This window comes from Hippopotamus amphibius, chromosome 17 (genome assembly GCF_030028045.1).
Source record: "Hippopotamus amphibius kiboko isolate mHipAmp2 chromosome 17, mHipAmp2.hap2, whole genome shotgun sequence".
Taxonomy (NCBI): Eukaryota; Metazoa; Chordata; class Mammalia; order Artiodactyla; family Hippopotamidae; genus Hippopotamus; species Hippopotamus amphibius.
Genome location: NC_080202.1, coordinates 9848356 through 9865519, shown reverse-complemented (window position 1 = coordinate 9865519; position 17164 = coordinate 9848356). Strand labels below are relative to the sequence as shown.

The following is a 17164-nucleotide window of genomic DNA, read 5'->3' as shown; positions in this document are numbered from 1 at the left end:
TTCATAAACTCTTACAAAAAATAGAAGACACTTCCCTGATCACTCTTTGAGGATAGTATTACTGTGATACCAAAACCAGACAAGGACATCCAAGAACAGAAAACTAGAGACTAATATCTCTTATGAATATAGATGTAAAAAACCCTCAACAGAACACTAGCAAACCAAATGCAGCAACATATAAAAAGGATTATAAATCATGACTGACTGGGATTTATCCAAGGGATGCAAGGTTAGTTTAACATTGAGAAATCAATTGATATATTATACCATATCAGTAGAATAAAGGGGAATTCCCTGGCGGTCCAGTGGTTAGGACTTGGTGCTTTCACTGCAGGGGCCCAGGTTCGATCCCTGGTCAGGGAACTAAGATCCTGCAAGTTGTGCAGCACATCCAAAAAAAAAAAGAATAAAGTACAAAAACCATGTGATCATCTCAATAGACATAGAAAAAGCATTTAAGAAAATCCAACAGCCTTTCATGTTAAAAACACTTAATAACCTAGTAATAGAAAACTTCCTCAAACTGAAAAAGAGCATCTATGAAAAGCCCACAGCTAATACCATGCTTAATAGCAAAAGACCAAGTGCTTTCTGTACTAGAACGTTGCTGCTGTAGTAAATTACTACAAACTTAGTGTCTTTAAACAACACAGATTTATTGTTTTACAGTTCTATAGGTTTGAAGTCCTAGAATGAACTCACTGGACAAAGCAGTGTTCCTTTCTGGAGGCTCTGAGGGAACATCCATTTGCCAGCCTTTTCCAGCTTCTATTGCCTTCCTTTGCTTATAGTCCCCTTCCTCCATCTGCACAGCCAGCAGTGGTGGGACAAAGTTGAGTCTTTCTCACCTTGTATCACTCTGACCTTATTTTCTGCTTTCTTCTTTCACTTTTAAGGAAATTTGTGATAATATTGGACCCACCCAGATAATCCAGGGTAATCTTCCTACTTCAAAGACATCTGATAGACAACTTTGATTCCATCTGCAATCTTTATTCCCCTTTACCATGTAATCTAGCATATTATCCGATTCTGGGTTCTGGGGATTAGAACACAGACATCTTTGGGGAGTCCATCGTTTTGCCTACTCCATTCCACCCTTGGGGCCCTAAAGATTCACATCTGACCCACATGCAAAATACATTGACCCTATAGCCACACAAAGTTCATAATCTCATCTAAAAGTCCTGAGCTCAGAAATACACAATGTCATCATCTAAATCATTTAAATCAATTGTAGGTAGACTCTAAGTATAATCTACCCCGGAGCAAAATTACTCTGTATCTGTGGACCTGTGAAACCAGAAACAGTTGTCTGCTCCAGAACACAATGTGGGACAGGCATAGATATCAGTTACAGATACTCTAGTTCAAAAGGGTGAAAAATGGAAAGGAAAAAGGAATCACAAGTCCCAAGAAATTTAAAAATCTAAATTCCATTATATTTCAAGGCCTGGGGATAATCCTCTGGGCTTATAGCTTTGTTTTCTGACTAATCCTTCATTTTTCAGGAAAGATAGTATTTGTTTGTATTTGAGTAGTTTTAATAGCCTGTTTTCTGCCTGTAGAATTTGAGGGTAGAAATGCCTGTTCTCATCCTCTGACCCTTTCAGTCCAAGCCAGTGGTGTTTCTGTGGGTGTGAAATTCTCAAGAAGTTTTTGGGTACCCTGTATATCATGAGGAGTCACTACAGTAGAGGTTCATCCACAGATCTTCTCTATATAACCCCATCTCTATTTTTGGCTTCTGCTGAGACCTGAAAGATCTATGTCATACTCTTAATCTCTTCAGAGGGCCTTTTGTGTGACTGAATATTCTGACCTTTTGATCTTTCTGAGGTATTAGCAGAAGATAGAACAGCCACACTAGTGGCTTTTTCTCTAAAAAAGGTTTCCAGAAAGTGACTCTATTTTAGCATCTTTTGCCATCCAGATAGCCTGAGAATTTCCTAGATTATTAAGTCCTTGTTCCATTTTGTTTAACAGTTCTTCCCTCAATTGTGTGTTCCTCTTATATTTTCCTCACATTTTACTGTAATCAGCGAGAAGAAATCAGACCACATCTTCAAAACTTTGCTTAGAAATATCTTCAGCTAATGTCTAATTTAATTGTTATACAAGTTCTGCCTTCCATACTTTCCCCTTAAGATCAGGAACAAAGCGATGTCTGCTCTTGCCAATTCTATTCAGCATTACAGTGGAGGTTCTAGACAGGGAAATTAGCCAAGAAAATAAAACATATCCAGATTAGAAAGGAAGAAGTAAAACTATACACTCCGATGACACGGTCTTTTACATAGTTAATCATAGGGGACCCATTGAAATACTATTTAAACTAATAAATGAATTCAGAGAGGTTGCAGGATACAAGATCAGTAAACACATATCAGGTCTATTTCTGTGCACTAGCAATGAACAATCTAAAAAGAAATTAAAACTATTCCATTTACAATAGCATTAAAATGAATAAAATACTTAGGAATGAATTTAACAAAAGAAATGCAAAGCACACTCTTAAAACTACAAAACAGGGAATTTCCTGGCAGCCCAGTCATTAGGACTCTATGCTTCCACTTCAAGGGGGCACAGGTTTGATCCCTGGTTGGGGAACTAAGATCCTGCATGCCACGTGGGGTGGCCAAAATATAAATAAATAAATAAAATAAAAAGAAAAGTCATTAAAAAAATACAAAACATTGTTTAAAGAATTAAGACCCTAAATAAATGAAAAACATCCCATGTGCCTGCATCAGAAAACTTAATATTGTTAGATGGCAGTACTCCCCAAGTTGATGTATAGATTCAGTGGAACCCCTGTCAATATTCTAGCAGGCTTCTTTGCAGAAATTGACAAACCGATCCTAAAATTCATGTGGAATTGCAAGTGACCTAGACAAAACAAAGTTGGAGAACCCACACGTTCCAATTTTAAAACTTATTACAAAGTTATAGTAATCAAGACAGCATGATATTGGCATAAGGATACACATTTAAGTCAGTAAATAGAATTAAGTGTCCAGAAATACACCTTTACCTTTACAGTAAGTTGGTTTCAACAAGGGTGCTAGAACAATTAAGTAGGGGAAAGAATAGTCTTTTCAACAAACGGTGCTGGGACTAGTGTACATCTACATGCAGAAGAATGAAATTGGACTGTTACCTCATACCATACACAAAAATGAACTCAAAATTGATCAAAGACTAAAATATAAGAACTAAAACTACAGAATGCTTAGAAGGAAACACTAAAGACAACCCACAGAATGGGAGTAAATATTTGCAAATCATATATCTGATAATGGACTTGTGTCTACAATATGTAAAGAATTCTTAGAACTCAATTATAAAAGGATAACCCAGTGTTTTTAATGGACAAAGGATTTTAATAGACATTGTTCCATTTAATCATATAAAAATAGCTCATAAGCACATGAAAACATGTTCAGTTATGGAAATGAGATACCACAAAACCACAAGATACCACTTCACACCCACTAAAATGGCTAAAATTTAAAAAAACAGTTACAAGTGTTGAAAATATAGGGACACTCATATACTTCTTATGGAAATGTAAAATGGTGCAGCCACTTTGGGAAAACAGTCTGGCAGTTCCTCAAATGATTAAACATAGTTACCATGTGACCCAGCAGTTCTACTCCAGAAATGAAAACATGTTCATACTGGGATAAATTTTCTAAATGAATGTTCATAGCAGCATTATTCATAATAGCCAAACAGCAAAGTGTCCATCAATGATGATTAGATAAATAAAATGTGGTATAGCCATATAATGGAGTATTATTCAACCATAGAAAGAGGTGCTAATAACTGCTCCAACATGGATGAACCTTGAAAACATCACACTAAGTGAAAGAAACCAGTCACAGATACTGCATGTTGTATGATTCAATCATATAAAATATCCAGAATAGGCAAGTCCACAGAGAGAGAAAGTAGATTAGTGGTTGTTGCTTAGGTCTGAGGTGATAGGCAGAAACTAGGGAGTGATTGCTAATGAGTATGGGGGTTTCTTTTTGGGTATGAAAATATTCTAAATTTCCATGGTGATGGTTTTACACTTCATTTAGTATACTAAAAACCCATTGAATTGTACAGTGTAAATGAATGAGTTGTGTGGTATTGTGAATTATGTTTCAGAAACCTGTTATAAAAAATAAAATTGGTGTGCGTGAGGAAGAGACTGGAAGGGAATGATTTCTGAGATTGTTCTCCTGAGTGAAACATTTCTGTATTTCTGACCAAGGAAAAGCCACTTTCCTTCTCGAGGCAGAAATCTAGATAGACCCCTGTGGAAAGATTTCTAATGTCAGAGAGGCATAGCCCTTAAGAAGCAATGGTCTGAGACAAGAACTTAATTGCATTTAACTTCTGTCCTCAGCATTTTAATTTGGAGACTTAAGTGTCATTTAACTTATATATATTGTGTTCTTTTGTAGATGAGGAAGATAAGGACAGTTTACAGGAACTAGCTACAGAACAGAAATGCTTTGTAGAACACATTCTTTGTACGAAGCCGTTGCCATGCAGGTAAGGACTTTCTCTCCCTTCTAAACAGATAACAATTGTTTGTTTCAGTAATTCAGATACAGATGTTTATAACACTCACATGCAGACATGATACTTCACCCCAAGAGTATCTCTGTTCATCAAAAGCTCTCCTCTGCCCACGACCATGCCACATTTTCTGTCCTCTGTCTGGGTGGTATTTCCCCAGTCGTAACTCTAGTCAGTCTTCACTTGCTCATTCTTTTTCTGATCTTAATGTCAGTTCATAGAGGGTTCCCTTGGTTTCCCAGAACCCCTTCGGGAATGGGGTTATTATTTTTTCTTTGTAGCACATATTTAAATTGATTTTTTTGTTTGTTTAATGTCTGTCACCACTCCTAAAATATTTGTTTCATGAAGGCAGAGACCTTGTCTGTAATGTTTCATACTTTATACCGTCACTTCATGTCTGTACACTCAGTGTCTGACGTGGTGCCTAGTAGGTACTCACTAAATATTTGATGAATAGAATAAAGGGAAATATGTAGAATGACTCCTAGGTTTCTACCCGGGATAAAAGTAGATGTGATACCCTTCAGAAAAATGGGACATAGGAGGAAGAGTGGATTTGGGGAGACTCAGGATGGGTTAATGGGGCACTTGGAGTCTTCTGTTCCACAGGCCATCCAAGTGGAGGACTCCCATAGGCAGTTGGACACAGAGGTCAAGCTGGGAGTGGTCTGGGCTGCGACATTATGGATATGGGAATTGTCAGCATTGGAGCCAGGACTCTGGTGAAGTTTCCCCAGGAAAGAGCCTAGAGTGAGTAGAGGAGACCTGAGCAGAGAGTCTTGAGCAACACCTTCTTACAAGCAGTGAGTGGAGGATCTTCTTATAAGCAGTGAGTGGAGGATGAGGACCCAGCCCAGGAAAGAAACTTGAGTTAAAGGCTGCCAGAGAGACTGAAGGATGCCAGGGAGGAGGTTGTTTCAAAGAGGAGGCAGTGGAGGCAAATGCTAACAACTATGAAAGAGGAAATTGACAGTAACACAATAATAGTGGGGGACTTTAACACCCCACTCACACCAATGGAAAGATCATCCAGACAGAAAATTAATAAGGAAACACAAGCTTTAAATGACACAGTAAACCAGCTTGATGTAATAGATATCTATAGGACATTACATCCAAAAACAGCAGATTACATGTTCTTCTCAAGTGCACATGGAACATTCTCCAGGATAGATCACATCTTGGGTCACAAATCAAGCCTTGGTAAATTTAAGAAAATTGAAATCGTATCAAGCATCTTTTCTGACCACAATGCTATGAGATTAGAAATCAATTACAGGAAAAAAACTGTAAAAACCACAAACACATGGAGGCTAAACAATACGCTACTAAATAACCAAGAGATCACTGAAAAAATCAAAGAGGAAATCAAAAAGTATCCAGAGATAAATGACAATGAAAACACAACAACCCAAAACCTATGGGATGCAGCAAAGGCAGTTCTAAGAGGGAAGTTTATAGCAATACAGTCCTACCTCAAGAAACAAGAAAAATCCCAAATAAACAATCTAACCTTACACCTAAAGAAACTAGAGAAAGAAGAGCAAACAAAACCCAAAGTTAGTAGACAGAGAGAAATCATAAAGATCAGAGCAGAAATAAATGAAATAGAAACAAAGAAAACAATAGCAAAAATCAATAAAACTAAAAGCTGGTTCTTTGAGAAGATAAATAAAATTGATAAACCTCTAGCAAAACTCATCAAGAAAAAGAGGGAGAGAACTCAAATCAATAAAATTAGAAATGAATTGAGAAGTTACAATGGACACCACAGAAAAAACACCATAAGAGATTACTACAAGCAACTATATGCCAATAAAATGGACAACCTGGAGGAAATGGACAGATTCTTAGGTATAACCTTCCAAGACTGAATCGGGAAGACAGAAAATATGAACAGACCAATCACAAGTAATGAAATTGAAACTGTGATTAAAAATCCTCCAACAAACAAAAGTCCAGGACCAGATGGCTTCGCAGGTGAATTTTTTCGAACATTTAGAGAAGAGCTAACACCCATCCTTCTCAAACTCTTCTAAAAAATTGCAGAGGAAAGAACACTCCCAAACTCATTCTGTGAGGCCACCATCACCCTGCTACCAAAACCAAAGATACTACAAAAAAAGAAAATTACAGACCAATATCACTGATGAATTTAGATGCAAAAATCCTCAACAAAATACTAGCCAACAGGATCCAACAACACATTAAAAGGATCATACACCATGATCAAGTGGGGTTTATCCCTGGAATGCAAGGATTCTTCAATATACGCAAATCAATCAATGTGATACACCATATTAACAAATTGAAGGATAAAAACCACATGATCATCTCAATAGATGCAGAAAAAGCTTTCGACAAAATTCAACACCCATTTATGATAAAAACTCTCCAGAAGGTGGGCATGGAGGGAAACTACCTCAACATAATAAAGACCATATACAACAAACCCACAGCAAACATCATTCTCAGTGGTGAAAAACTGAAAGCATTCCTTCTAAGATCAGGAACAAGACAAGGATGTCCACTCTTGCCACTACAATACAACATAGTTTTGGAAGTCCTTGCCATAGCAATCAGAGATGAAAAAGAAATCAAAGGAATCCAAATTGGAAAAGAAGTAAAACTGTCACTGTTCACGGATGACATGATACTGTACATAGAAAATCCTAAAGATGCCACTAGAAAACTACTTGAGCTAATCAGTGAATTTGGTAGTTGCAGGATACAAAATTAACACACAGAAGTCTCTTGCATTTCTGTATGCTAACAATGAAAGATCAGAAAGAGAAATTAAGGAAACAATCCCATTCACCCTTGCAACAAAAAGAATAAAATACTTAGGAATAAACCTAACCAAGGAGGTAAAAGACCTGTACTCAGAAAACTATAAGACCCTAATGAAAGAAATCAAAGATGACACAAACAGATGGAGAGATATGCCATGTTCTTGGATTGGAAGAATCAACATTGTGAAAATGACTATACTACCCAAAGCAATTTACAAATTCAGTGCAATCCCCATCAAATTACCAATGGCATTTTTCACAGAACTGGAACAAGAAATTTTACAATTTGTGTGGAAGCGCAAAAGACCCCAAATAGCCAAAGCAATCTTGAGAAGGAAAGATGGAGTTGGTGGAATCTGGCTTCCTGACTTCAAACTATACTACAAGGCCACAGTGATCAAGACAGTATGGTACTCATATGACCCAGCAATCCCACTACTGGGCATATACCCAGAGAACACCATCATTCAAAAAGACACATGCACTCCAATGTTCATTGCAGCACTATTTACAATAGCCAGGACATGGAAGCAACCTAAATGTCCATCAACAGATGAATGGATAAAGAAGATGTGGTACATACATACAATGGAATATTACTCAGCTGTAAAAAGCAAGGAAACTGGGACATTTTTAGAGACACGGATGGACCTAGAGACTGTCATACAGAGTGAAGTGAGTCCAAAAGAGAAAAACAAATATTGTATATTAACACATATATGTGGACTATAGGAAAATGGTACAAATCAACCGGTTTGCAAGGCAGAAATAGAGACACAGATGTAGAGAACAAACATATGGACACCAAGTGGGGAAAGCAGGGAGGGTTGGGGGGGGAATGAATTGGGAGACTGGGATACCAAATTGTACACCCTAAATATACACAGTTTAATTGTAAAAACAAAAAATAAAAAGATAAAAAAAATAAAAAAGATAGTATGGTACTGGCACAAAAACAGAAATACAGATCAATGGAAGAGGATAGAAAGCCTGGAGATAAACTATGGTCAACTAATCTATGACAAAGGAGGCAAGGATATACAATGGAGACAAGGCACCCTCTTCAATAAGTGGTGCTGGAAAAACTGGACAGCTACATCTAAAAGAATAAAATTAGAACACTCCCTAACCACATAGACAAAAATAAACTCCAGATGGATTAAAGACCTAAATGTAAGGCCAGACACTATAAAACTCCTAGAGGAAAACATAGGAAGAACACTCTTTGACATAAATCACAGCAAGATCTTTTTTGATCCACCCCCTAGAGTAATGGATACAAAAATAAGTGGGACTAATGAAACTTCAAATCTTCTGCACAGCAAAGGAAACTATAAGCAAGACAAAAAGACAGCCCTCAGAATGGGAGAAAATATTTTAAATGAATCAACAGACAAAGGATTAATCTCCAAAAAATATATAAACAGTTCATGCAGCTCAATATCAAGAAAACAAACAACCCAATCAAAAAATAGGCAGAAGACCTAAATAGGCATTTCTCCAAAGAAGATATACGGATAGCCAAGAGGCACATGAAAAGCTGCTCAACATCACTCATTATTAGAGAAATGCAAATCAAAACTACAATGAGCTATCACCTTACACCGGTTAGAATGGGCATTAGTAGAAAATCTGCAAACAGTAAGTGCTGGAGAGAGTGTGGAGAAAAGGGCACGCTCTTGCACTGTTGGTGGGAATGTAAAGTGATACAGCCACTATGGAGAACAGTGTGGAGGTTCCTTACAAAACTAAAAATAGAATTACCATATGACCCAGCAATCCCACTGCTGGGCATATACCCAGAGAACACCATCATTCAAAAAGACACATGCACTCCAGTGTTCACTGCAGCACTATTTACCATAGCCAGGACATGGAAGCAACCTAAATGTCCATCAACAGATGAATGGATAAAAAAGATGTGGTACATATATACAATGGAATATTACTCAGCTGTAAAAAGCAAGGAAACTGGGACATTTTTAGAGACATGGATGGACCTAGAGACTGTCATACAGAGTGAAGTGAGTCAGAAAGAGAAAAACAAATATCATATATTAACACATATGCAGAACATAGAAAAATGGTGCAAATCAACTGGTTTGCAAGGCAGAAATAGAGACACAGATGTAGAGAACAAACATATGGAGACCAAGTGGGGAAAGCGGGGAGGGTTGGGGGGAATGAACTAGGAGACTGGGATTGCCATATATACATTACTAATAAGAAAAAAATATCACATTGTACACTTTAAATATATACAGTTTATTGTATGTCAACTGTATCTCCATAAAAGTTCTTAAAGAAAAGGGGGGGGGGGAGTGGGCAGCAGCATCAAACAAGTACAGCAAAGCAGTGAAGAGCAGTAAGTGGCCAGATTTGGCAACATGGAGGTTCACTGAGAACCACAGAGAAGGGCTTTTGCAGGTGGGGGAGGATAGCATAGGTGAAAAGTGAATGGGGAAAATAGATAATAAAATCTCATTTATCATATATATTTCAAAAACAGGTAAAACTAAACAGTGTTGCTTAGGAATGAATACATACATAGATAGGAAAGCTGTAGAGCAAAACAAGAACATGAACATAATAAAAACTCTGCAGCAGGTTGCAGGTTGTGATGGGGAGGGTCATACAGGAGGTCGTAGGCCCCTGCAGTGTTCTCATTCTTGGCCTGGTTAGTGGTTACAGAGTGTATATATGCACTCTCCTATATGTAGATTTCTCACTAAAAATACAAAGTAAAAAAGTTTTTAACCTCCCAGACTCTCACCACCACTCCCCTCCCTCTGCAACAAAGGTGATTGAAAGATGTGGAAGGAGAAATGGTACTGCAGGCTGCTGTTGAAAGACTGCTGGCTCTAAAGGGAAAGGGAGAGGGAATAGCTTAAGGAGAGCTTGAAATTATAGTGGAGAGTGTTTTGAACAGAAGAGATGTGAGCTTGTTTATCAGCTGAGGGTAAACAGACAGTAAGGAGATTTTGTGGTGGCAGATCTTAGAAGAGGTGAGAGGAGATGGCATCGAAAGTGAGCCGTGGGGGTGGGATGAGCATGGGGGCAGGAGAAGAGCGTGTTGGCAGGAAAGAGCTCCTGTCTGAGGTCCCCCGTGGTCAGTTTCCTCAGTGAAGTAGAACCAAGACTGAGAGGGAGCAGCGAGCTGTGCACAGTAAATTAAGTCCTGTGACAGATGTTGGCCTGCGTTGAGTTTTTAAGGTGAGAAAGACACTATTCAGTCAGCAGTTTCTGAGCACTTCATCTGGGTTGGGCGCTAGGCTAGGCATGCCAGGGTAGCTGGGGCTTACATGCGAGCTGGGGAGAAAGACACGTAAAGAATTGGCTTCGTCGTATCATGGTAACTGCTGAGATTACAGCAAGCACTGTGAGGCCGTGGGTTCCCCAGTGACCGGTAAGTCAGATGGCCTCAGGCTGCTGAGTGACAGCTTGATTCAGACCCATCAGAGATGTAAGTAATACGGTTTTCCAAGTCCCCACCTCTGAGGTTACTGCACTGACAGCATGTCCCAGGCAACTCTTAGCCCAGGCCTGAGGCAGCCACAGACCTCAGCCATGTCGTTGCTTTTGGATCCGCTGCGCTTCCTGCTTTGTAGTTTAACTGTGGCTGTGTGGTTTTCAGGCAGCCAGCTCCAATTCGAGGATTCTGGATCGTCCCTGACATCCTGGGGCCTACGATGATCTGCGTCACCAGTACCTATGAATGCCTCATAAGGCCTTTACTGTAAGTGCCATTTTGTATTCCCACAGCTCTCTTTAATTCTGCAAAATCTAAGCTGGGAAGATGCCCTTAGTAACTGGACTGAAGACACATGGTTTATGCTTTGGCTTCTGACTTAAGGGTTGGAGGGGTGATTATTTCTGTTGCTCCTGCCATCTCTGGAAGGATTTATTTTAGGCATAATTTCTGGCATCTCCTTTGGCTAGCAGAGAGTCAAGAGCTTGTATTTCCAAGTGTGGTTCTAAAGAATACTAAAACACTGAACTCCATCATTAATATGAGTTAATGATTTTTTTTTTTAAACCATGCCACTCGGCATGTGGGATCTTAGTTCCCCAACCAGGGATCAAACCTGTGCCCCCTGCAGTGGAAGTGTGGAGTCTTAACCACAGAACCACCAGGGAAGTCCCTAGATTTAATAATGTTAAATTTTACCTATGTGCCGGGCTCAGAAGTAAGCCATATACCTGCATGGCCTCCTGGAATCACAGCACCCCTACCCTGTAAGGACAGCACTGTTATCCCCATTTTGTAGACGAGGGAACAGGGATGTAGAGGCTAAGTGGACGCCAGTCATAGGGAACACTGAACTGGGTTGCAGAGTACAGCGCTTTCTGACTTCAAAATCCAGTTTCTCCACCTCTGCCAGCCTCATAGGGACATAATAGAAGATGTAAACTCTGGAAGAAAGGTGGTATATAGCTGAACTCTTAATCCTTGTTTCCCCTTAAGGAAACCTATTAAGTTATAAGTACTGTTTTCAACAGCCCTGGAAGGTCATTCTGAGTTTTATAAATGCAGGAAGAGGAGTCTCTCACAAGCCACTGGAGTATTGAAACACTAGACCTCTCTACCCCCAGACTTTTGGTGTCATTTGAAAGCATATGCTTCTAGATATTGACATAGTTCAAAACACTGGCATCAGTTTAGTGTCCTTAGAAGAATTTCCATACTCTTTGAGAAATGATACCATTTGGAAAGGAAAATAATTCACTGTCAGTTTTTTGATATTTACTAAAAGAGACTAAAAACTGCAAGACTAAACAAAAGTAATAAAATCATTACAAAAAACTGCCTTTTTGCCTATTGCCTCAGCATGTTTTTAAAAAACCTACCTTTAGTAAAATAAGACCTAATCATATTAGGATACTTCAGAATAAAAACATAAATCCCAAAGGGAAAAAAACCTTTTAAATAGTTAAATAGTTATCTAGATACCTTCAAATCATATTTCTGCCAACTCCCTGAAATACAAGTTGTCTATAAAGTAATGTTATTAACAAACTCGCAGATTTGAACTATTGCAAAGTAAGTCACTGGCCATGCTGTTAAAGTTTGCAATCTTTCAAGCTTTCTAAAATTGCCATTGAGAGTATTTGTAAACACTTTATAGTTTCTTATAACCTCAGAATTCTGGATAAATGTGACTTAAGTTTTCCTATACTTATAGCAAGTTAACTCCATGGTAAATTTATTTTGCAGAAGCACGGTCCATCCAGCGTCTCCTCCTCTGCTTTGTACCCGAGAGGATGTTGAAGTGGCAGAGTCTCCCCTCCGTATTCTGGCTGAAACCCCCGATTCCTTTGAAAAACATATTAGAAGCATTTTGCAACGTAATGTTGCAAATCCAGCATTTTTGAAGTATGGGATTTAGGGGATGTCGGTTTTAAAAACTGGCTTCTTTCTCTGCTTTTGGTCTTTTGTGTGTGTGTGTAATTTTTATTGTTTTACTTATTGGCTGCTTTGTATCTTCATTGCTGCGCTTTCTGTAGTTGCAGAGTGGGGGCTACTCTTCATTGCAGTGCATAGGTTCTTATTGCAGTGGCTTCTCTTGTTGCAGAGCACAAGCTCTAGGCGCACAGGCTTCAGTGGTTGTGGTTCACAGGCTCTAGAGCACAGGCTCAGTAGTTGTGGCGCATGGGCTTAGCTGCTCCACGGCATGTGGGATCTTCCCGGAGCAGGGATTGAACCCATGTGCCCTGCATTGGCAGGTGGATTCTTAACCACTGCACCATCAGGGAAGCCCCTTTCTCTGCTTTTGTAATTACTCTTCAGTCTCTCTGTCCTCAGCTGTTTCTTTTCGTATACTTTTTACTATGTTGGAGTTGGAAGAAACACAGGGCATATTTAATCAGCTAGTGAGAACAGAGGGAGAGAATAGATAGGCATTTGAGAAGGATAAACAGGAATTGTAAAAAGTAGTTATGACATGAGTTGTCTTTCAGTTGTTTTACTTGGCTAAGGAAATGTAATGATACAAACTTTTTTTTTTAAAGATCATCTGAAAAAGATATGGCTCCTCCTCCTGAAGAATGTCTTCAGCTCATCAGCAGAGCCACCCAGGTGTTCAGAGAACAGTACATTCTTAAACAGGATCTGGCAAAGGAGGAGATACAGCGGAGGTAGGATGGCCTCTGTTCATATACCAGTCAGTCCCTGGCTGGTAGCTGACACTGTAAAATGGCCTAGACCTGGCTTCTGATTAAATTTCTTTTTGTTCTTGAAGGGTCAAATTGTTATGTGACCAAAAAAAGAAACAACTAGAAGATCTCAGTTATTGTCGAGAGGAGAGGTAAGTGCCAAGACTAGGGAGAAAAAAAAATAGTTCAGCTAGACTGGAACTGAGTCTTACCCTAAAATACTGAACCATATTTGTTGGCTTCACCATCAAGGTGCACCCCTAGAGATTCTTGGTTTTTATGCCACTAGGAAAAGTCTGCGGGAAATGGCTGAGCGCTTAGCTGACAAATATGAGGAAGCCAAGGAAAAACAAGAAGATATCATGAACAGGTCAGTGGGCTGTATAACTGTGTAACATTCAGTTCCCCACTCAGGTACTACTAGTGCTATTATTAAGTTCTCGGGTGCTAAGTACTCCCTCTGAGGTGTATTCTGCACAAGACAGTACAGTGATGCTTTCCCCTAACCATCCTGTGGAGGCCTCCTTCACAGACACCAGATTCCTAAATTAGGAGCTTTAGTTAGGATTGTGTTCCTCCTAAAGAGCCGAGATCTAAAGCTGAGATGTGTGCTTACCTCTTATACAGGATGAAAAAAGTACTTCACAGTTTTCATTCTCAGCTCCCAGTTCTCTCTGACAGTGAGAGAGACATGAAGAAAGAATTACAGCTGATACCTGATCAGCTTCGGCATTTGGGCAATGCCATCAAACAGGTAGGAATGGATACAAGCTAGCTACCTCTGTACCTTTTAGTGTTCCTTCTACAGAAAATAATTTTATAAAATGTAAAAAGAACAGACTAAAATAGATACTATGAAAATGTGTAGCAAACCATAGCTAAAGTGTCTCTGTTCTGTTTGATACCTAAGGTTACTATGAAAAAAGACTATCAGCAACGGAAGCTGGAAAAGGTACTAAGTCCTCAAAAGCCCACCATTACTCTCAGTGCCTACCAGCGAAAATGCATTCAGTCCATCCTGAAGGAGGAGTAAGTAATACTACCAATCAGCTATTGTTGCCAGGTAGTTTTTCCTTTGCAAAATGCCAGAAACAACCTTTCTTTGCCCAGATAAGATCACTTAACATTTGCATGTCAAGTAATTACCGGGACAGGAGGCATATGACATGACGGTGAGAGATGAGGACTTAAGAGCTGAGTATGGTGGGGGGGGGGGGGGGGGGGTGTCAAGGGTTTCTTTCTTTATAATTGTGTGGTCAAGGTATTCCCCAGTGAATACATTCAAAAAATATGTCCAGCAGTTGCGCTACTGTACTTGCTGCCGCTGGCCTTAAATGAATTACTGTCACTATCCACCCGAAACCTGAAGCCGTTAATTTTAGCAAAGCACTTCTAAGATACTTCAATATTACTAAATTCTTAAGAATCAATATTAATGGCTTATTCATTTGTTGTATTCCCCAAAGTGAGTAACTTTATGATTTTACAGGGGTGAGCACATAAGAGAAATGGTGAAGCAAATTAACGACATCCGAAATCATGTGAACTTCTGACACCACCAGGAACAGATTAGCACCTGAAGTTAACACAGGTGAAGGCTTGAACTCATTGTAAAACGAACAGGTAGCATTATCTAATTTATAAAGAGGCATTTTAAAGGATGAATTTTGGTGTGGTTGTACATCACTTTTTATACTTTGCTTTATAATTATTGAATAAATGCTTTTATTTAAAAAATTGGAATGTAGTTATATACAAGATCAAGTCTATGATTGTATTCAGCAAGGGCCTAGGATTTAAAAAAAATAAGCCCGAGACTTTCAGCTGCACACTGCCTGACCTCCATGAACCCTACTGAGTTTTCTCCATATTTGAGCAAGAATAAAAGCTGCATTTTACAGTAGCAGCACCAGAAATATGACTCTGAAGAGGGACAGAACCCTAGAACTCAAAAGAAAAGGCCACACAGTATACTAGGCAGTAGCTTTTTTAATTTGAACACTTTCTTCTCAAGGACACGCCTTCAGTACAGTTAACAGATGGTTATACCTGAAACCTGCTCAGAGCAGAATTCAGGATCCACAATTGCACGGCCACTGCTGGCTCACTTCCTTGACAGGCAGTATTACCTTTCAGAGCTGAATTGGGCTGTGCTCTGGGTCCCGATACATGTCACTGAGTGGGTATGAGGTACACGTGTAGGATCTCAAATGGAGAAACAAATAGCTTGGTATACAGCAGATGATTTTGTCTTTTAGCTTTAGGTAATATTTTTATATCTGCCAATGAGTTCTGAAAGGTAATACCGTACCTACCTAGAAATGGCTGAGTGACTGTCAATTAAAAGCCACATGGTAAGGTAGGTTACAGGTAAGAGGTAAATCAGGTTAGACATGCGTGAGAACACGTGTACACAGACTACAAGCACAGGAACACTTGTGAAACCCAGCTGACCTTTTCTTTTGTCTTCAAGGGCTAAACACTACCTTCTAAATCAGTTTCCCATTTATAAAGAAAACCCAGTTTAAAGAAGTGTTTCATACTAGAAATAGAGATTGTTAACAAAACAGTGTGGGTTTTTCTAGCATATTTTTCTCAAAAAAGTGGGTTCCAGCAATTCGCATCTGCCACTGTAGAGACTGCTAATGGTTTCTTAATCATGATTTTTATTGGCCCAGTACCATCTTATGGAGAAAAACACCTGCAAGGTGCCCAGTCTTACCCAAGCAGTTCCCTGGGAGCTGCAGTTCAGTTCATCCAAGAAGATTATGAATTATCCATCTTGATTTACGGTGCCAGTTTTAATAATCTGAAACGAATTAGCTTGGAATTTATCCCAAGAGACTAGTCTTACACTTATATAATTTAAAGTGATTGCATTTTTGGAATAAAATTTAACTCAATGAGGATATGTTCCCTTTAAAGGAAACCGAGTAGCACTTTATACAAAAGGAGTTTAAACCAATTAAAATTTCATGCATGCACGCCTACAGCACTATTTCCATAATTACTTTCAAAATTTATAATCATGAGTGTAAGACTACAGCAATAGCCCAAGGAATGAGGCATGTAGGCCTTATCTTGTCCTATGGAAGACAGAAATAAAGATCTTTAGGGCTGGCCATTATGACTTCATTTATAACAAAGAGAATTCAAGTTGTAGCTTTATGTGAGCCAAACAATGTACTTAGTAATCCACCTAATTTCTGTATGGTTCCTTCAAGTACTCTGCCGTTAAACAACACCAATCACAAAAATTTTAAAACAACAGTTTTATGTTCAAACCATCTGTATGATGAATTAAATAGCTTAGCTTTCCACTGGCTAACAGTACTGCAGGTAAACAGTGAACACGAATCCATTCTTGTGCTTGCTGCAACACTTTGGAAGGCTATAGGACAACCTGTTCATTGAAGCTTTTATCCACACAGGAATCTAACCTCATAGAAATGACGAAGCAGACTTCCAAACTGATCAACTAACGGGGTTTTCCCCAGCTTCACCATAAGCATTATCACACTCCAGGTCTAAAATGTAAAAGAAGAATACAACACAGGTATCTGCCAAGCCTAGTTATCACCATTTTTGTATTTGACACTTTTGAAACAAAAAGTACTCAGGCCCACTGATTCAAGTCG

General features: G+C 39.0%; 1 protein-coding gene across 1 annotated transcript in view; it reads left to right on the top strand.

Moving 5' to 3' along the window:
- Nucleotides 1-15252, top strand: part of NUP88 (nucleoporin 88) — a 34533-nt gene extending 19281 nt beyond the window's left edge. The window contains exons 9-17 of the mRNA XM_057716739.1: nt 4461-4551; nt 11008-11109; nt 12589-12747; nt 13383-13508; nt 13613-13678; nt 13816-13896; nt 14154-14280; nt 14437-14555; nt 15016-15252. Of these exons, the coding sequence (XP_057572722.1) occupies nt 4461-4551; nt 11008-11109; nt 12589-12747; nt 13383-13508; nt 13613-13678; nt 13816-13896; nt 14154-14280; nt 14437-14555; nt 15016-15079 (935 nt within the window). The 3' untranslated portion in view covers nt 15080-15252. The remainder of the gene's footprint in view (nt 1-4460; nt 4552-11007; nt 11110-12588; nt 12748-13382; nt 13509-13612; nt 13679-13815; nt 13897-14153; nt 14281-14436; nt 14556-15015) is intronic.
- Nucleotides 15253-17164: the final 1912 nt, after the last annotated feature.